A 21507-nucleotide genomic window follows, 5' to 3' on the forward strand; every position below is an offset into this window, starting at 1 on the left:
AGGTTGTAGAAAAAGAATAACATTTTTCTGCTAGAGCATTTCAGATGTTATTTGAGTAGCAGATGATACGGCAGGAGTTGTGTGTAGTGGGAAGCTAGGATGATGGGAAAGCCCACGTGGAAGACATTTCACATTTGGACTATTCCTGATGCTTGATCACTACTCCAAATGGAATAAATTTTATCAGTGGTTTACTTTTTATCAGTAACTTTAAAATCAAGAAATGTTTTTATTAATTTGAAATTTAGTGTAGAAGCCATCTTCCACTTCAAGCCGGTATGTGGGTTTCCACTGCACTTGTGAAGCCTGTATATGTGTTGAGAAAGCAGGGAGTCTGTAATGATGAATTCTGATAGTTGTCATTGTATATTAGGATGCTTATTTTAAGTCGGGTTTTTTTAAGAACAGCCATTTAAAATATGGAGCTTCATAAGCAGTTGGTAAGCACTTTGTTTTTTAATTATCAGAGCTCACTAAAAACATAGCAAATGTTTTCAAGTTTTAAATGAGCTATCCATTGTATTGTTGCTTGCTGATGTCTTAACTCCCATTCTTCCTTCTTATGTTGTCTTTTATTTTTATCTGTCTTTATTTCCTTCCTCCTCATTTGTGACTTTTATATCTCATTTTTTCTGTACATTAACCTAGAGCATCCTCCTAATTTGATCTCCCTTGACTTTTGGAACAGTAGCTTATTTGGCCTTCGAATGTGAGATCTCCTTCCCAAGTCTTTCATACTGAAGTTCAGCTCTTACCTTGTATTCCATCCTGTCTGCCCTGCATGGTCTGTCTGCCAGCAGCCTGGGTTCCTCAGCACTGTTCTTTTGCTCTCCTGCACCCACAGTTTCAGCTGTAACCTCCTCACTCTGCCTGCTTCACATTAGCCAGTTCCCTGCTGCCTCTGAGCTTAGACAGCCTCTGCTCCTGCTTCTCATTGCTGAGCAACAGAGGAAAAGGCAGCCTGGCTAAGAGGGTTCTTAGAGAGAAGTCTTAATTTTATTTTTCTAGTTTTGCCGTTTCATTGCAGCTGTGATCAATTCATCTTCTGTTCTTACATCTATCAGCTTTTCTTTTACAGAGTTTTATATCCCATGTTAACAGGGAAACTTTTCTCTCTGCATTAGACCCACACAAAGCACATGTTCTCTGGTTTTGTGTACAGGTGAATATCACTCATTGTAAGCATTATACATGAATACATGCATAAATGTTTGTGGAATATATTATACACTCCTGGTTTAATTGTTTAAATTAAAACAGTGTAGGAAAATACTAAGAATAGTTTATGAAATTTTTATTTTATTTCTTTTCTGCAGGAGGTAACCACTTGCTTACCAGAGTACTACAAATGGACACAATATCTCTTTCTTAAGCTTTTTGAAGCTGGGATAGTGTATCAAAAAGAGGTAGGTACAAACCTTGATCTTCAATATTTTGCTGCTACACTAATTTAGATCACTCCTGTCAGTGGCACATTTCTGGATTGTCCATTCACAGTCATAAAGTGATCGTGCTCTGTTAATTTTAAATCACTCTAAAACAATTAATTCTGTATATAACAGAATTTTCTATGTAACAGTTTGTACCTAACTAACTAACATGAATGGCCATTGTAGCAAGTCAAGTCAAAAGTTTTTATTGTCAGAGATTTGCATTGAAGTGCAGTATCAGAATATAGCTTTTAGTTTTTTATTTCCTGGCTTTAATATTGAATTTTCTAGATTTTATTGTCCCTCTTAGAAATATATGACATGGTGGTCATTTGAAGGCTCTTCAACAGTGAGATTATTTACCTGTATAACTTTACTGTAATACTGTCTCAGAATTTATGTGTTTGGATAGGATAATTGGAGCTTAGGTGCATAATCATCCTTTTCCTGGACTCTACTTGTGATCTTCAAAATATGAAAGAAGTATTAGGTTTCAGAAGATTATCACAGCTGTTCATCAGTTACCACTACATTAAGAAATTGTTTTTTAAATAGCATGTATCTGGCTATTTGAAAAGTGAAGCTTTCAGTTATTTCTTAAACATAAGATGAAACAAAGATGTTGAATAAGCAGTTGAGCAAGCTCTCTGTATAGCCAAGGCAACGCAGTTCCAAAATACCTGAACAGCTGCACTTTAACAAAGCAGCAATTTAGCAAATATTTCTAACTTAAAATGGAAACTAAAATTTGTTAATTATGCTTTGATACTTCATTTGTATTCTGTAGAAACCAGGAAACCCCATAGGATATAATTAAGAACATACTCCAATTATTCTCTGAATCTGGAAAAAGAGATTGATGGTGAAAGGTGGCATTTAGGATGGTAGGGTGTTACTGAGCTATTTCTCCTATTTGCATTTACATTCAGAGATCTTAAATGACAACCAGCAAAACCCCTCAATGTTTGATATATACTAGCTAGATTGAGATTTCAGTTGTTTGGTGTTTTTTTTTTCAATAATTACTTTTTCAGTGTAATAAAAAAAAAAAAATATCATCCTCTAGCCTTGTTATAACAAATCTATTTTTATCTGTAAATTTGTTTGTATGACAAATGAACCCAGGTGAATCTGAAAAGTACAAGTTTTCTGCTTCATTCGAAGAAGGGATGATATACAAAATAAATTTTGCATTCAGACTCCAAGTACTGTGGAATCCTGGAGGAGTTTGGATACCAGTGATTGAATCTACTTCCAACTTCCATCTGCTTTCAAGTCAAGGATCAGTTTGAGGACTTAAATCAGCATCTGTCAACCTGTAGGGGTTGTAATCTCTGGTGGATATGAACCAGTTGCTTTTTGGCAGGAAACAGATGGCAGAGAGAACCCATAACCCTGGGCCTTTCTGAACAATCATATATACTTAAACCATATATTTGTCTCATGTTTTCAGTGGATCTGCAATATGTATTAAACACAGCTTGAAGTCTCCTGTATTAGTTTCATTTTGGGTAGGAGAGGTAATTCATAGCCTGACTGTGACAATAAGATTAAGGCAAGTAGAGTGTTAGCCTATTTAATGCTGTGTTCCAGGAGTGTGCTTGTCTGATCAGAAATTTCCCTGGCAGGGAGACACAGCCTCAGTATGTCCAGGAGTTGCAATTATGGAGGATTAACAATGTCTGAGTGCTGCAGCATCCATAGAGGCACTTTATTCATTGTAACAAAATCCTCCCTTTTTCCTGCAGTACTCATCTAGTCAATATACTGTAGAGGTTATTGACCTGGCCAGATGTAGTGTCTCACTGAAGTTAATACCTGCCCTGACTCTGCTGCTTTGATTAGATACCTGTAATGCATAGTAGACCCAGAGACAGCAAGCCTGGAGATAGATACTTACACTTCAGAGACCTGAAGTTAGACAAGATGAATCCTGTTTTAAAAGCATATGGTCTAAATTGGTGTAGTGAGGAGAGCGAGATAATTGGTGTGCTTTGAACACTCCTGCACTGAGCTTTCTTTAGATGACTTTTAGCAGCTTCCTGGGGTCATAGTTTCAGAGGCTGTCATTGTCAAGAAGTTGTCTTTGTAAGTTACAAGCAGGAACTAAAGATTTCATTTATTAGCCAGGTTCTAGATATTTGTCAAAAGTCTGTGTGAGATGGAAGGAATGTAACTTTAAAAATTCAGAGACAAGACTTTTCAGTTAATGATTTCTTAAATGCACGTTTGCTTTATGTTGTGAAGGGTTTGTTTAGATATAGCCTCATGAGTTGTAACAAGTAGATTTGTTATGCTAAATAATTATGTAATAATTTCAGTTACCTTCTAAAAATTTTCACCATAAATTTTAAATACCATCAAAATAGAAATGGTATTTTTTCTCAACTTCGAGTCACAGACAGTTTAAAACAAACTTATGCTAAGACCTCTTTATGCAACTGGCATTTTATTACTTTTCAATATTGTCTGATTTATCTCTCTTTAGGTGTAACTTTAACTTTGTGTGGAGTTTTTTCAGAACTTTCTAAATTAAAAGATCATTACTTTAGAGCCACATTCAGTAATGATGTTATTACTGAAGAAGCTGTATTTTCTGAAATTCTGGAAAATAGATTTTTAATAGTTGAACATATTGATTTCTTTTAATTTCCCAATAAATTTTCATAAGCCTTTTGTAAAATCTGGTGTGGTATTATTGGTTGGTAACAGATAAAAGATAGGAAAAAAATTCAAGTCTGAATTCACAGAAGCTTTATTGGGCAAGTTTCAATTTATCATTTAATAACTTTCATTAATGGTAATAAATATTTTATAAATCAGTGTAGTCAGACTTTGTGCTCACACAGTGTGAGCAGTATTTCTAAGCAAGAGGATCCCTGCATCTTTCTTCTACCTCTCTGCCTTATAAGATTTGTAAAGTGGTTGTGTTATTTACTATTTGTAAGAATATGTAGTATATTTAAAAGGAAACAATATTAGCTGTTTGGAAACTGGTGTGAAGATGATCAATGATAGATAAGATATAAAGTACAATATAAGTGCAGTTACTAATTTTTTATTGAGATTCAAGTCCTCCGCATACCCTAAAAGTAATTTGAAATATTTTCTTAAATGTTTAATGAATTAAATCTTTATGGAACTGCAGCTACTGTTTTTCAGTCAGACTGATTTAGCTTAAATACTAAATAACATTCAATATAATAGATTATTGCCTTGAATATTTTTTTTTCTTTCTGTTCATTTTTTTAAGTCAATGTATAGAATTTAATGCTACTTTTGGATGAGATTCTTTTGTGATCTTAGATCTTTTTTGATAAGTGACCAGTTAAATTGTTCAGCACTGTGGGAGGGTGAGTTTGACTTTCGCTCCTTTCCCAGTATGTTATGTCTGGTATTTCAGTTAACTTAAAAGCTCAAAATACAATGTTTGTGGAGTTGAACACCAACATGTGTTTCATTTACAGATTTTCACTTAATGCATTTGTATTGATAAGGAAAGAGGATTCCAAAAGTAATTCAAGTAGTTGACAGGAGTTAGTTACATACAGATAATACCAACACTTTCACTTAAAATATAGTTGACCATTGTAATATTTCTTTGTGATTTTGTCCTTTTGAGTTGGACATTCTTGTTTACTCATCACCCTCAGTCTGACTCAACGCTTTTAGATTAGTAATGAAGAACTTCTAAGCATCAGACCATGCTGTTTGCAGTATAGTCAATTGGAGCACTTACTTATATATTACAGCCAAGCAGTCAAGTGTCAGCCTATCCTGCTAGCATGATCAGTCTAGACAAACCTTGCCAACTGCATTTTTGGGTCTTTTAAGTTCTGGGAAGATGAATGTTCAAAACTTTTCTAGCTGAGTTGATGTTGTTGAATCAAACGGATGTTTTAAATATATGGAAAACTCAGGTTAACTTTCAAGGTATACTTCTGGATAATTCATTTGCATCTGTAGAGTAAAACTGTATTTTTTAACTTGCTGCTGAAAGTATTTTTTCTTCCTGCAACTTTTTTTTAGGCCTTGGTTAACTGGGATCCAGTGGATCAAACTGTTCTAGCTAATGAACAGGTGGATGACAATGGTTGCTCATGGCGTTCAGGAGCAAAAGTGGAGCAGAAATACCTCAAACAGTGGTTTATCAAGACAACTGCTTATGCAAAGGTATGAGAATACAGTTTATGGAAATTATGGTAGCACTTCAAAGGGGAGACATTTTGTCTGGAAATATTACATGAATGTGGTCCTTTATAGATAATGTTTGAATAATATATAATTGCATAATAATATGTGTGATCTATCCCTGCATATGTGTGTATATTACAATTATTGCCCCTGAAGTCCTTCTTTTCACCTCTTTAAGAATTGTAGATAACTGGTGTGGGATTAAGTTTTGAAGAAATCATAAGGCATAAATTAGAGGTGAATGAATGAATTCTGCATTTGCACATTAGCATCCTGTATTCACCATCAAGTGCTTTTCTGCATATTTTGAGTGTAGAGCTGTGCAAAACTTGTTTGCCAAATCAACCTATTGGATTTATGGACATTTTATAAGCAATGGAGTACATTGTCACCTATCATTCAGTTCCATCTGTGTCTGCACCATAGTTCTTTACATTTAGCTGTTTTTTGTTTAAGATCCATCTGAACCTTCTACTTCACTTCATACTCTACTCTGTTTGATTATCTGTTATTTAAAAATGTTTTCAAATTATTTAAACATCCTTTTTTCTTATAAGCTCCAGTTTTGATCGAGCTGGGAAGTATCTTCCACACTTAGGAATTCAGAACATAAGTTTTGGCTTTATGCTCTCTGAGATGAAAGTATCAGTTTCCTGTTGCATTTAGGTGAGGTTTTTATTCCCTCTGGGTGTTCTGTGTATTGAGACTTCAAGTACAGATTGAGAAAGTTACTCCCAGGAAAATATTAAAATTCATCTTTGATCCTTTTCCCAAGGTTTCCCATGATTTCCACTATCATCCAGGGAGAAGTCTGTGTCTCTCTCTAGGTCTATTCATAACAAAGAGAAAAGCTTTAGATATTCTGCCTGATGCTTTGATTCTTCATACACAGAGAGGTCCTTGAGATACAAGTTTTTGGATTGTGCTGTCTGTTCTGGCAGTAAGGGAGGAATGTTTGCAGTAGCTGAAGGAAAAATGGAATGTGTCTGCACCACCACAAGACACAATGTTCTGAGCTTTTTTTTTCCCAGTTCCTTTGTCACCAGATTTCATTATGACCTTCGTGATTTTTTAGAGTCTGCCCCAACTCTGTTTCCCTCAGTTTGAGGCTGAAGCTCCATTAGAGTTTCTGTCTTTATTCACATGTCTTTTGTCCACGGTCTCTATACAGGTTGTAGGAAGCGATGGTTGGTATTTCTGCTCTGTATCCATACTGGTACCCAATTACTTATATCCCAGGGTGAATCAGCCATAAATTTTTACTCATTGAGACCAAAAGACATGACTGAGGAGCCTTTCAGTAACCTTGAAAACACCCTTGGTGGTCTATGGAATTATTACTTATTGTTCATTATTCTCCCTCCACTAGGATGGATTTCTCTTTTGTATTTAGTCTCTTAACTGAGAAATGCTGTTAGAGGAAAAGCACAATCTCTTGGGCAGATCATGTCTCCATCATGCCATTCCCCAGTAAGCAGGCTTATCTTATGATAAGAAGGCACTTTTGCCTCCACAACACCCCCTCGTCTTCCCCACAATGATGTCACCTCAGGACACTGCCATATTCTCTACCTACATGAAGGGCAAATGTGCAAGTGACCTTTTGTTCTTGACCATCTTAGTGACATGATTAAGAGCTGCTTCTGCTTTTCATTTTGGAAAGAATAACACTTGTGTCAACTCCTACAAAACCTCAAAGGATTGCTGTGAAGGGCAGTTGAGTACTCTACAGATTTCTGTGAAGGTTTCCCAAAATTTTGTTCTGTTTGTGATTGATATTCTGTAGGCTCTGTGCTACTTGATACAACCAGATTGATGAATGATGCCATACTGCTTCCAGCTCAAGTGCTTTGGCAAGCATTACCTTCATGTTCTCCCACTTCTTGTACAGTGACAGATGCTACCAAGAATCAGCAGGTGGTTTGGATTTTCCTTTTTACTCACCTTCCACTCACTCCTATTTTTGTTGCTGTGGTTCTTTTTGAACAGTCTCACTCTGCTTCTTTTGGCAAGGCTTTTAAACATTTGGTTCTAGAGGGGGGGAAATGATCCCCCATCCTCCCCCCAAACCTTGAAATAAGAATGGCAGATTACAGGCTCTGCTCTGTGAAATCTAATATCTGATAGTAGGTGGATTTCATGCTTGAAAGATTAAGACAAAGTCCCTTTTTTTTGGTATTTTTTTTTCTTTCAAGTTGCAAGAGACTAGATAACGTAGCATGTTGTGGTTTACTTTCTGAAGAAGTCTGTTTTGACCATACAACTCTGAATGGCCCATGGACTGCAAGCCTCAGTTGAAGACAGACCATTAAAGGGAGACTGGATCTGGGCTAGTAGTGGCCAAGTATTTCAGTCTCTTAGAAACTCTGTGCACACACTGACATAATAAGGAAGCTTCATATTAGCGTTTTGACAGGAGCCAAATTACAGATTTGAAATGCCACAACTTTGGCTTCTCTTTCTGAATAATTTCACTAATTATCCTCAAAACATCTTTGCACACATTTCTTCATTCCTTATGGTAGTCATGCCAGTACTTCTCCAGAAGTGACAAGAGCTGTGAATCCTTCCTCCTAAGTCTGTTTCTTTTGTCCCCTTTTTCTTTGGATTCAGGCTGTTTACAGTTCTTCTGAATCCATATTGTCCTGTATTGTTAAACACCCTGGTTGCAGCAATCATTCTTCCTAGCCTGTTCCTCAAATTTTCTTCCCCACCTCTTTTCAAAAGCTTTTGCCAGGAGAATGGGCTCCAGAGGGAACTCATTTATTGAGAGGGAGACCTTCATTTACTTTTATCATTTACAGAGCCTTTTCTCTTGGAGTGGAGGGTCCAGATTTCATGGAGCTAGTCCTAATAGGGTTGGAGGATAAAGACATCTCTTTAAGAAGCTAAAGATCTTTAATTGCTAATACGATTTCAGGATGATAACATTGGTTTTGATGGTACCTTCACTTCAGCAGGAGGGATTATTTAATTTCTTCTGATTTTGAACACACTTATTTCCATAAAGAGATTTTCCTGACTTACATAATGGAGCAGAACCACTACCAGTACAGCTTTGTTTTCCTGAAATTCTTTCCAGTTGAGAGACTTCAGATATTTGTACCTCTAATGATAAATTAGTTCATTTCCCTTTTTTGTCAGTTGTTTGATAATTTGTATGCCAGACTCCTGTAAAAGGGAAATCTGAGTGGAATTAGAAGTCTGTCATGGGCCTGAGGATTTCAAATCCATGGTCATCTTGTTTTGCATTAAACACTAACAGAAATAGAAACTTGCCCTTTCAGATCTTGTCTGGTCCTGAGTCCTTTATTCCCCATTTCTGAGTCAATTGCCTGTTGAACATTTTCTGTCCAGTTCTGTTTTTTTAAAATGTGTCCAGAAGGTTAAGACAAGATAGTGTCAGATGTAGCATGGTCAAAATCATTGGGACTGAAGATCTGTGCTTTCTGTCACTATAGAGCAGCATTTAGGTCTTTGAGCTGTACCGCCAGAATTTGTATCAGAGCATACATGGCTCTTTATCTCCTCAGTCTGGACAAGTTCATAGACACAGAGCAGATTTAATCCTTCCTTGTGCGAGATGTTTTTCCTAGATTTGGTAAAAGGTAGTGAGCTAAGTGTGTCAGACTTTCAGTGAGCTGTATGACTAGTGCTATCCACTGAAGCTCCACTCCTTATTTTGAAATTAAAAAATTGGAAGGCACTAATAGACTATCTGAGAGTAACTTAATCCTTGCCTCTTTTCAGGAAGACTTGTATTTTTTCTGACTTTGGCTACTTTCTAACTGAGGGTTAGAATTCTATGAGTGTCTCACACATCTTTGTACAGTGAGGCCTTTGGTTTTGGTGTATCATGGGGAAAGCCATTTGATTCTGGTCACCTTTTTCTCGTGCCTTCAATGGTGACTAATATTTCTTCTGAAAAGTTTAGAGAAATTCAAGATCAAATGTCAGAAGTACCACCTTCCTTGCCCTTTTTCTGAAAAATGGAACTTTGCAAATCTGTTTCCTTTTCCTTCCCCGAAGTTATACCTGAGAAACTATTTGGAAAAAAAAAAAGCTTTATTTCTGTTAACTCGCTCCACTCCTATGTGGATAAAGCAAAATATAAGTCTTTCTGTAACCTTGTTTCATAGAAGAAGTTCCATTACAATACATTTAATTAATTTTCTGTCCCTTAGTTCTTCATGCAAAGTACCAGCTAGCAATAATGGCTCAGTATATATGGATACAACCTATTTTCTACTTGTAGCATCCATAAATTATTTTGTTGTAACTTTTCAGCCTATTTATAGTGTATACTGATGATCTATTCTAGTCATCTGCGCTCCTCTCTTTTGCCCATTTATCATTTTATGTTTTCCCTTGTATCTCACAACCTTAATGAAAATAAAAACCAGAGTAATGTATGGCACTGAAGATGAGTAATCACTTTATCTGCAGTGCCTCCATTACTGGTCAGATAGCAGCCAGGTGTTACATGATTAGTAGTGGTCTGTGAAGCTGGGTGTTACAGGAGTCAGTGTTTCATTCCTACACACACTGTTTTTCAGATTTCTGTTATGTCCAGAGGAATCATCTGTGGATTTGCTTTGATTTTTTTGTTGTTACTGCACCAGCTCATGTTCCTTTTTTGCAATAAAAATTGCAAACAAAGCAATGTTGGCCCACTGGCAATTTACTATTGGTAATGAGTTTTGTTCAAAGGGCAAAAATATTGACCGTGCTTTTAATGCTTAGAAGAAAGCATTTTGCTTATGTAAAGTAGTGAAGCAATCGTGACCCATTTTTTAAATTGTGAAGTACATGTGAAATGGTCTAGCAGCTTCTGCAGATTTGTAGAGAACATTTTAATTGTCATTTTTCTTTTGACGCATTTCTTTGATAAAAGTATAATGCCCTAACTGATGGCGTTATTATTCAAATTGTTGTCTGTGCATTTAAGATGTTTAAGCTAAAACATTTAGTTGCTATGGTTACCCTGCTGAATTGGTAGGCAGATTCATTGGAGAAATCTTCTGTAAATGTTAGTATTTTATCTGTGTACCTGTAAATTGCTTTTATGGAGGTTTTTATGCATGGTCAGCTGAGTCCTCAAAACAGAATTGGCAAGGTTAGTCTTTTTATAGATCCTGTTCTTCCTAAATTAATTTTATACAATTCTTTTTCATATTTTACTGTACAAAAGAAATCATTGAAATAGCTGGAAAATAATCTTTTCTTGAATAAAATAAAATAGAAACAACTTTAAAACTTTAAGTTTTGCCTTAAATCATCTCCCTTTTTTGCACAGCAATAGAGCAGTCAGTTTAATTCAAATACTGGGGAAGAAAACCAACAAAATTCTACTGTTGTGGTTTGCAGTTGCCAAACAGATAAGTAGCACCCTTTCTTAGTTATTTTGTAAAGACATTTAGAGATAAACCCTACTCATTTTCTGTGGGTTGCAGGAACACAGATGTTAAGCATGGTGCTGACTGTGTGGAAGGAAAACAGTAAATGAACTACAGTTCATTTTCATACATCTTTTCTCTGGCTTTTCACTGCATCTGACAGCTCTTTTGTCTCATCTGAATAGATTTGGAATTATTTCATGTAATTGTGTTTTGCTTGATTTTTTTATTTTGTATTTTATTTCAGAGATCATAAGCCCAGTGGTAATGAAACATAATGAAACTGAAGTACTTTATTTCAGGACGTTAAGAGTCTTGGCAGCACTTTGTATTTCATAGCAGGAGGTAATGCCTCATCACCGAGGAAAACTGAAATGCTGGCTCTTTTTTATTCTTCATGTGTGATTGTTTTTTTGACTCCCACACTTGGAGTCTAGTTTATAGTTGTCTTCTCCTAACAGATCAGGTTTATCTCCTGATAAACCTCCCTTTGAAACTCTTCCTCTTGAGCCAAGCTGAAGGCTGTCTCCTGGACAGGGACCAAGAGCAGAGCTTCCCCAGCTTAGCACTTCATTAATAAGAAATGGCGCCTGTTTTGTCTGTTTGGCAAAACAGAAAATTGTTTGTGGATATCCAGACCAGACTGATCTTTTCACCTGAGTTTAAACACAGCATCTCATTTGATGTTACAGTAATGTAAATTTAAATTCCTTTTAGTATAAGGTTAATCCAAACAGTGAATACTCAATGCTATTAAAAATTATAACAGATGTTTTGAAAAGCTTTTGTATTTATGGAATCAGTTGTTCATCACAAAGATATACTTCATTCTTTCAGAAAGGGAGTATCTTCTCATTGGAAATTTAAGCAAGGAGCAGCTCTGAAGAGCAGATCTGGAGAATAATTCTGGATTTACGTTTTGCTTTTAAGGAATCATTTATTTGCCTCAGTTCTGTGTAATCACACCAGAGGTGTTTGTTGACCATACATTGTGGGTAAGGAATTGAAAACTGCTGAAAGTTCAGACGTTTATGAGAAAGAATTTTAAGTATACATGGTATCTGTATTATTGCTCCTCTTTAATGTATGTTTTCAGTATTCTTCACACATGGGAAATAAAAGTTAAGAGTGACCTACAATGGTACAGACAGAAACTACTGAAGGAGAAAAAGAAATAGTAAAACAAGAAGATATTAAATGCCAGCAGAAGCTGTACCATATAATCACAGTTGGAACAGTGCAATAGAGTGCAAAATAAAACAGTGGGCAGCCTAGATTTAATTTCTTGTACTTTAATGTATGTTAATATATTAAGTTCTATTAAATTATATAATGTAATTCTTAGTTTATGTTTGGTTGCGGTTTGGGAGTTTGATCAAATCAAGTGAAGATTTTAATTTTAATACAAACAGACCTTGGCTCTTCCTCAGAAGCAAAGCTTTTAGATTTTAATGTAATTTAGTAGAATGCAAATTTATTTTCCTAATTAATTGAATTCTTATGAAATGCAGCCTTTTGCTGTTTTTTTTTATTCTGATCTCATTGTTACCTTGCAGATCTGTCAAACTTCATTGAAGTGTCTTCATTTAAAAAAAGTATACATTTGACTATATAGCTTATATTTAGATTTTTCACTTTATTTCATTTACTATCATAGAGAAGTTAAACTACTGTCACTAAGTATGAAATTAGTAGCAGGTATTGATCTAGTAAAAATTTTAGTTCATGAAATCAGGGACTGAATTTTTAGGGGTTCAGCAGAATCCTTCTTTGAGGTATAAGCAGTGGGACTTTTGGGGTTGAGATGCTCTGAGGAAATTGTAAAGCACGTTCTTGGATTTTCTGAGTCTTTTTTGCATGAAAATTGCTTAACTGAAGTTCTGTTTTTGTCATAAACCTCAGCAGACTAAACAGCTAGAAATATGAGACCAGTTTTTCACAATACAATGTGTTACTTCTAGTTTCAGGCTTGGTCATCATTGTCTTTGATGAATTTTCAGCAAACTCATCTTGATTTAGTTACTCTCTGATCATCTGAGGTAGTTGACTTTCTTCTTCTGGCTGTGCCAGAATTTTCTGCATGTTCTGAAAGAGAAAAGAAGTCTGTGAAACTTTGGTTTATCCTCAGTCTCCAACTTCTTCAGGTGTAAGAGCCTTTAAATCATTCTAATCACTGAACACAATTTTAATTTCTTTAGCTTTTCCTGAGTCTATCTTTAAATCTGAAAGACTGCCAAAATGTATTTGTGCTATTCCTTGACTTTTGTTTGATTAAGATGGGAATAATTTCTCCTGTAATTAGATGTTTACATTTGCAGTTTTCTTGTCTCGTCCCAAGTAATGAAAAATGAAAGCAGAAGGACTCTCCTACCTAATGTTTTCAAATTTATCACTATTAAGTTATCATCAGAAATTTGAAAATTGAGATTATTTGATAATCTTATTACTCTCTGTTTACTGGATTGAAATGCTGCTGTTGTTCTTTGTCCCCTGCTGACTCTAATATGGATTTACTTTTGATTTTTTGCCTGTGTGCTGGGAGTCTTGCTGATTGTCTTCTCTGTGTTAACAAATCTAGTTAACAAATTTGTGGCAGAAATAACTAGAACTTATATACACATTTTTAAGGATCAGATTTTTTAAATGGAAATTATCAGTAATTATAGAATCATAGAATGTTTAGGTGTTGGAATGAGCCTTAAAGATCATCTATTTGCCATGGGCAGGGACACCTCCCACTAGACCAGGTTGAGGTCGAGGCCCCATCCAACCTGGCCTTGAACGCTGCCAGGGTTGGTAAATTGTAAAATAAAAATTGGAGCAGAATTCATAGGAATGCTGTAATTATTCAGAAAATTTTCTAATGAACACAGTGATTTTTAAAAAAGAACACGGAAGCAAAATTCAGTGGCGTTAATGTGTAACTTCCCAAAACCAAATTAAAATATATGGGAATTTCTATGCTAGCATTGTTCAAGAGTTTTGTATACCTAAATAGTCTACATATAATTTTTTTATATTAATGATAGTTATAGCATTTATTTGTGAGCATGTATTTTGTAGGGTGTAGTGCAGTTGGATCTGAAAATGAAAAGCTTTTTTCAGGGTTTTCCTTGCTGCCTTTTAAAAGGTTCTAGATGAATTTTGAATGTACATGTGCATTCATGAATTAATGTTTAAGATTTAATGTTTCTCTACTTTCCTGCTAGTGAGTATCCTAGGTTAATTTACCATTCAGAAACACTTACTAACATGCTAGCAGTGTGCATAGTCTATATTATTTCCCTTTGTAACACAAGGTAAATTAAATTGTTTGTGGTTTGCATGTTCATTTTCTGCTTCACCTGCTTTGACAAGAAACCTAAGGAGTATGTTGAGTACAATGAACTGAGAATCATAATTCCATTTTGAACATTTTTGAAGTTTTTTTGTTTACTTGGGATTTTTTTGTTTCATATAGCACTAAACTGTTCATGTATAAATTAAGTTATAAAGGGTTTAGGTTTGCAAACTCTGCTAGGCTGCATCATCATGCAAATTAAGCTTAGTTATCTTCATTCAGATTAAGTAAAGTTGTCTCTTCCTATATTTAGTTGCATGAAGTAATTGCATTATCAAAAGAACTGGGTTAAGGCAAACTGTATCCTGTAACTTCTAATAAGTCCAATGGATTAGAGTAAAATCATTATCAGGCTGATATTGACAATCTTGGTCTATGAATACTACTGCAGTGAAAAAACATCTAGGAAGCTTTGCTGGCAAGCAGTTACAGACTGTACAGTTTCAGTAGAACACATGCACAGTTAGCTGCTTCTGCCACCAAAATGTGATGTAGATTAGAATGGATACCTAATGTGAACAGCTAGTTCTTTGTGTACTGACACAATTTCATTCTTTCTAAAATGCATAAAGTTCTTACAAAGAATATATCTAGGTATTGTGTGTATGTATCTCTCACATATATCTCCAATTGTTCATTATTCTTTCACAGTTATATAAGTACATGGATTGATCATGGTAGATAAAGCTTAGTTGTTTCTGGAACAGTGCAATTAATGAGAATACTCAGACCTTTGAATTCTCTGTGATATAGTATGTTTGCAATTGTGAGTTAAAACAGATAAAAGATATAACATGATAAAAACCCCTCCAAAAGCCTAACATTCTTTTATTTATGAATCATCAATAAATTGGTTTGATTCTTAAAGAAGTAGAAAGCAATAAAAATCCCAAGTGATAGTATAATATCATGATTTACAAAGGACATGCCTTTTCTTGCATTTTGAATGACAGATATACAACAGCAGTAACTAAAAAATTAATTCTTACAGTAACTTTTATGCATCTTACTTTGAAATTATTTAAGAATGTCATTAAAACAGAACTTGAAACACATTCTTGGAGAAGATTTAAGTGTGCATTCACTGATTATCCACCCACCTACTGTTTAGTTTGAACAGCACATAATAGCTACTGTCCATCCTTGCAGGTTGTTAGTAAATACTGAGATAATAAAGAACTTGCACATTTGATGGTGGGAGTAAAAGCTGAAGGAGAAATTATTCAACATGTTGCCTTATTCTGAGATTTTAGCTGTAATTGTTCAGCATATTCACCATCTGTCCAAGTGACTCTGGCTGTACTTCTGCCAAAGTAAAGTTTATGTGTGGGGGCCCAGGAGCCTGCCAGGGACACAACAATCTCCATGCCCTGGAAAAAGAGATGCTGAGACGTCAAAGTGCTATTGGGGATAGGGTGACAAAAAACTTCTCCCCACAGTCCTTTGCAGTTACATGTTGATGTACCCCAGTTCTCTGTCCCTCGTTGGCCCCTTGGCCCAAACCACCCTTGCTACCTCTCTATGGTCATTCCTTAGAATGTTCTCCCTTGGCCCTGCTGTACTGCAGTGTTTTACCCGTTACCCTATTGGCTTCCCTGGCCCCCTTACCCCACCTTTGCACCATTTTCCTTTGTACTCATTGGACCCTGATGCCCTGCTCCACCCCTCTTTCCCCATACTTAAACCTGGAACCTCCCTTGTGAAAAACGAGATGAACTTTAGGTTATCTGTCTGTCTTCTCCTTTACATAGTTACAGATTCCATTTATTAAAATCCTGCTGTTCGAGTTTTTTAGACAAATGCTAGTTGACTTGGAATAGACTTCTATGCTTTCATTCCACACATCAGAGAGCACAAAAATATGTAGATTTATCTCTTGTTGAGTGCAAGTATACACAGAAGTTACAAGTTGGTGGTTGAACATTATGGCTAGTAAAGAAGGCAACATTTGATTTCTTCATAGCTGCACAGTACAGAACCATTAAGGTTGGAAAAAACCTTTGAGATCCTCAAATCCAACCATTAAGTCAGCACTGCCAAGTCCATCAGTGAGCCATGTCCCTAAGCACCACATCTGCAGTGCCTCCAGCAATGATGACTCAAGGACTTCTCTGGACATCCTGTTCCAATGTTTGGCAACCCTTTCCATGGTGAAATTTTTTCTGGTGTCCTCCCCTGGTGCTACTTGAGACCATTTCCTCTGGTCCTGTCACTTGTTACTTGACAGAAGAGACTGACCCCCCACTTCACTACAGCCTCCTTTGGGGCAGTTATGGAAAGTGATAATATTCCCCCTGATCCTCCTTTTCTCCAGCCTGAAGATCACCAGGTGCATCAGCCACTCCTCATAAGACTTGCTCTAGATCATTGACCCCTCTACACCCAGCTTCATTGCTGGTTGCTTATAAGAATTATATTATAATGATATTTTTTTTAAATTTAAATATTACCTTTGTTATGATCATTAGTGTTGTTTTTGCAGATTGATACAACCTAAAGATCCCAATCAATGTTATGGCCTGTTGTGCTTGGCAAAATATCAATACAAAATATGAAAACTTAGATAGCTGGAAACTATCATGTTATTTTAAGTCAGAGCTTGAAAATTTTAGGACGTGTTCACACCTTTTGTCAGACTGCCATCTCTAGGCTATTGTCTAAAACAACTAATCCAAATGTAGGCTTCATATCTGCAAACACATCTCTTAAGTCTTATTTAGCTCAGCTGGTCACCTACACTTCGCAGAAGTTACAACCACTGGGAATGTTTTCTATGTTTGTTTTCATCTAAGCTTTTTGTTCCTGTATCTTAAGGCCCAGTCCATTCAAAAGAAAGGTGACTTCTAATAACAACAGGGTTTCTGTTGGCAGTGACATACCTCTGGCTTGTACTGTTCTATTAGTTCTATTCTCAGAGAGATTAATTTGAGGTACCAGCAGTATACAATCACATCTTCCAGTGTTTTCACCAGCCCCTTACCATGTTGCTATAGTTATATGCATTTAGTTAAAATTACACCCATAGTATTAATTCATATGCTTAAAAAACCGGAATGTCCTAATTCTTTCTTTTGTTGCTTAAGGCCATGTTTGATGCTTTATCTGATCTCCCTGAATGGTATGGTATTAAAGAAATGCAAGCAAATTGGATAGGTGACTGTGTTGGCTGCTCTCTTGACTTCTTGCTAAAGGTAAGTCAGAAATCTCAATTGCTGTTCTCTTGGTTGGGCTAACTGCAACCCCTGAAATGTGTGATGGGAATGGATTTTCGTATCTTAAAAGCTTGAAGCTTCCTAAAAAAAAACATTATTATTATTATTATATTCATGCACAGACTAGCACAGCCTCCTGAAGAGCATCACTTGAGGGTTTGAAGAGATACTCCCTGCTATCCTCCTTAGGAAAGCGTTTGTGTGTTCAAGTGGGTGCAAATTTGCTGTGTATATTTATGCCAAAATACATGCCACCTAATAAGCTTCCCTAAAAGCCAGAACATTTGTGCCAAGTGCACTATCAAGTAGCACTGCACATGTCAGCTAGTGTCTTGCTGGGATTTTTCTTTTCTCTGCATGGTACCTTCTCTGTTAGACCCAAGTTGACCTCAGGCAAGCTGCTTTGCTTACATGTGTCCATTATTTCACTTACTATATACCATAGTTAAAATAACCACCATTAGGTAATGATGAAGCTACAGAGAAGTCCAGATAGAAAGAAAGGAGCAGAAGGAAAAGGAAACCTGAAAAAAATAAATTTATCATTATCTGCAGAAGGACTTCAGATTTTCACTTTTTTGTCAAGAGGTGAACAAGGCTCCATGAATATGGTAGTGACAGAAGAGATTTTCAGAGACCTTGATCAAATTTCAGCCCTTGTACTTCAAAACTTTATTGTGATTATTTACTCTGGTCTAGCATTCTAAAAGTGACTATTTTAAAGTACTCAGAATTTTTCAGAACTTCAAATTGTGACGATTTCAATCTTTTAAATAACTCTGATTGGCACCCTGCTAAAAGATGTGGTGTTTGTATTTGTATAAATAGCTATGTATTAAAGTTCTTTTTATAAATTGTTTCTGAAAATTTATACCAATATTTATTACAGAAAAATCTCCTTCCTAGACTCCCATATACACAGTTAGTTGATCTAAGATTTAAACCTTGTTGATAGTTCCAGGTGGCAATTCTTAAAGTCTTTAAAGTCTTTACTATTTATGTCCAACTGTTTATTGTGCCACCTTTTATTATTCTATTTCTGTGCTTAAGTTGCAGCATGCACTTCATCAGGGAAGTATGGTATAAAGTCATATTGTAGCTGAGAAAATCCTAAATTCTCTTTAGATTTCAGAGAAGTTTTCATCTCCTTCCAGTTTCTTAGAAACAAGGCATGCATATTAAAAGTGAATAGGAAGGATTCCGGGTGGCTTAGCCAGGGATTGAGTCTATCTCAGTGGCACAGTGCAATATTGCATATGGGATTAGAACTATATTTTTATAGATATATTTGGATAAACTAAGGCAAGACTGTAAAGCAACTTTCTCAAGGCCTGAAAGTAAGTTTTGTCAAGGTTTGATTCTGGAAAATTTCTATAGTGGGAATGTGTCTGACTTTGGTATTTGGATCTGTGTATTTATGTTGGGTGACGTAGACTCGTTAGCTGTATGAAAAGGAAGGGAAACCTGTAACCACTGCACTTCTAGTGGGATTTTGTTTTCTGCTCTTTTTCAGGTTAATGGCAAGGTAACAGAAGATAAGCTAGCAGCTTACACCTATACACCTGAAGCCATTTATGGAGCTTCCCATTTATATATCTTACCAACTCACAGGCTGCTGCATGGGAATAGCAGTCTCAAGGAAATCTTTCAGAGGGAGCTCATCCCAGGGAAAGGTGGTATTTTTCTTGTACTTCAATTTGTTGTAGAAGAGCAACAATTGTAGGAGAATGATCTTTAGAGAATGTGCATCAAGCTGAGCAGGGGCTGTTCCTGTTGAGAGTGAGCAGGCCTTTGATTCTTACTGTATGTCACACAGTGTCACATCAGCCTGTCCTGGCTTCAGATGTGGCAAGAGCAGCTATGCTAGAATTCTTCTTTTTCTAGTAATTTTAACACTTCGTAGTATATAAAAGCAATGGAACAGATTTTTGTTTCCTCATCTACCAGAAATGAATAGTCTAAATTTGACTGTGTCAACCCATTGGAAAATTTCATGTCTATGTGGTAATTCATCATTAGCACAAAGATAGCAGAACTAATTCTTGCACCAGTGATGATTTCTTCCTGTCATAAGGAATCTAAAGAGGTCAATAGATTAGTATTTTTTATTGTTTGGAAAACCTGGAAATAATAAGACTAAATATACTGTTTTTTGTCTCCATGTCAAGCTGATGTTCAACATTTTATTTTTCCCTTACTGGTAAAGATGATGCTTCATTGTCTATGTAACATCTGATTTCAACTGTATTTTGAAATCAGTGGGAAATTGTGTTGGTTGTACAGAACCTGCTTTTTTAAGTATTTCATTTCTACCTTTAAAAAGTTTGCTTGCTAGTAGAAAAAAACATGGTTTTGTGTTGAGTACATAAAGCCCTTGTCTGAGAGGTGAGCAAAGCCTGGAGAATTTTGGAGAGCAAATTTGCAGTTCTAGCAGTTGAACCAAATCAAAGCACTAACTGCACATCTGTGCACATGCCTGTACCTTTGTTAGATGTTGTACTTTAAGCCAAATCACAAAAGTGCAAATTTTGCATTTTAATAAGGACAATGGTATATTTCTGTATTTGTTTTTAAGCGGAAATACTTGCAAAAGCTTTTTTTGTGTGTTTCTCTTAGCAATAAGCTTAAAGCTTTTGGTTGAGTTAAATTAAGAAACTGTCAGTTGGAAAATTACAGCCAAAAGTCCTCAAAAAAAAGGCACAATTCCACATAACTGCTATTTTATACTCCTGCTACTTACTTATAGATATTCTTCAGTTGAAATAAGCAGAGATTGGCATTTTACGTATGAAAGGCCAACAATGACATTTACATATAAAAAACTGGATGGCCTTATGTAGACCCTATTTTCACATTAACCAAGGCTTTTAAAAAAATTCCTCAATAACACTGAAATTTTAATAGAATTAAGTGTAATTGTTTTTAATGCATCGTCTTGTAATTCTCTTTATTCACTGTGTTCTCATTTAAATAATTAGGAGGGTATGCTTTTATGTTTTCTAGGAGAGAAAAAAAGCTACTGTATAACAGAGCAACTGAAAGTTCTAAAATCTTTTGTCTTGAAGTACATGTCTGTATTTTAGGTTACTGTTATTTAAATAGATGGAATAACCAGTTGTCAAACATCTAATTTATTTTTTTTGCCTAGAAAAATGTATGTTAATTTAGAATCTGGTAAGTCTAATAGTTTTGACAGCAGGAGGTACCTGAGATAATGATCTGACCGTTACTTTGTTCATTATCTCATTATAATACTCTGCATACATTGTCTTACATTTGTACTTGTACCATTCTCTCTTTTTGGTTATGATGATGATAATGATGTGAGCAAATGAGTACCTTCATAAACTGCAGTTATTATTTGGGGTTCCAGCATAAAATGAAGATTATTGCTGGGTAGAAGAGAGAAGTTATTTTTAAAAGCAGTGTCCTGCCCACTCAGCTTCTTGCTTATGATGCTTTCTGTTTAGTTGCTTTTAAAAAATGAAATTATCCCTTTTGTACCTTTTTTAAACAGAGGAAAGCTGTATGCAGTGGTTTGAATGTGGAAATTTTCTTTATAATATGAATACCTCAGACGCCTAAAATTTGGAAAAGTAGTAATCATAAATAAATAAATGTATCATTTGTGTTAAGAAGCATGATGAGATATAATAGCCCTGTTCTCAAAATTGCTTTTACTTTACATCAAGCAGATTTCATGCATTGCAATACAAGCCTTCATAGCCTCAGCTTAGCTATGAAGAAAGGTGAAAGGAAGCTCTATGCAGCCCATATTTTAGTGATTGTAATTATCATCAACTTAAAGGCACTGAAAAAGTTAGAAATAATTCCAAAATGAGATCTGGGGTTTGAATCCTCAAAATTTGGAATATTCAGTTTTGATTTTCTTTTTTTCTTCTGTATTTTGATCAAAGACTCAATTTTTTCATTAT

General features: G+C 35.6%; 1 protein-coding gene across 1 annotated transcript in view; it reads left to right on the top strand.

The window, feature by feature from the left end:
* LARS2 (leucyl-tRNA synthetase 2, mitochondrial) overlaps positions 1–21507 on the top strand; it is an 81922-nt gene that overhangs the window by 22323 nt on the left and 38092 nt on the right. Inside the window, exons 6-9 of the mRNA XM_079302569.1 lie at positions 1317–1406; positions 5460–5603; positions 17444–17551; positions 19086–19245. Of these exons, the coding sequence (XP_079158695.1) occupies positions 1317–1406; positions 5460–5603; positions 17444–17551; positions 19086–19245 (502 nt within the window). The remainder of the gene's footprint in view (positions 1–1316; positions 1407–5459; positions 5604–17443; positions 17552–19085; positions 19246–21507) is intronic.

The sequence above is a fragment of the Erithacus rubecula genome, assembly GCF_903797595.1.
Source record: "Erithacus rubecula genome assembly, chromosome: 3".
NCBI lineage: Eukaryota > Metazoa > Chordata > Aves > Passeriformes > Muscicapidae > Erithacus > Erithacus rubecula.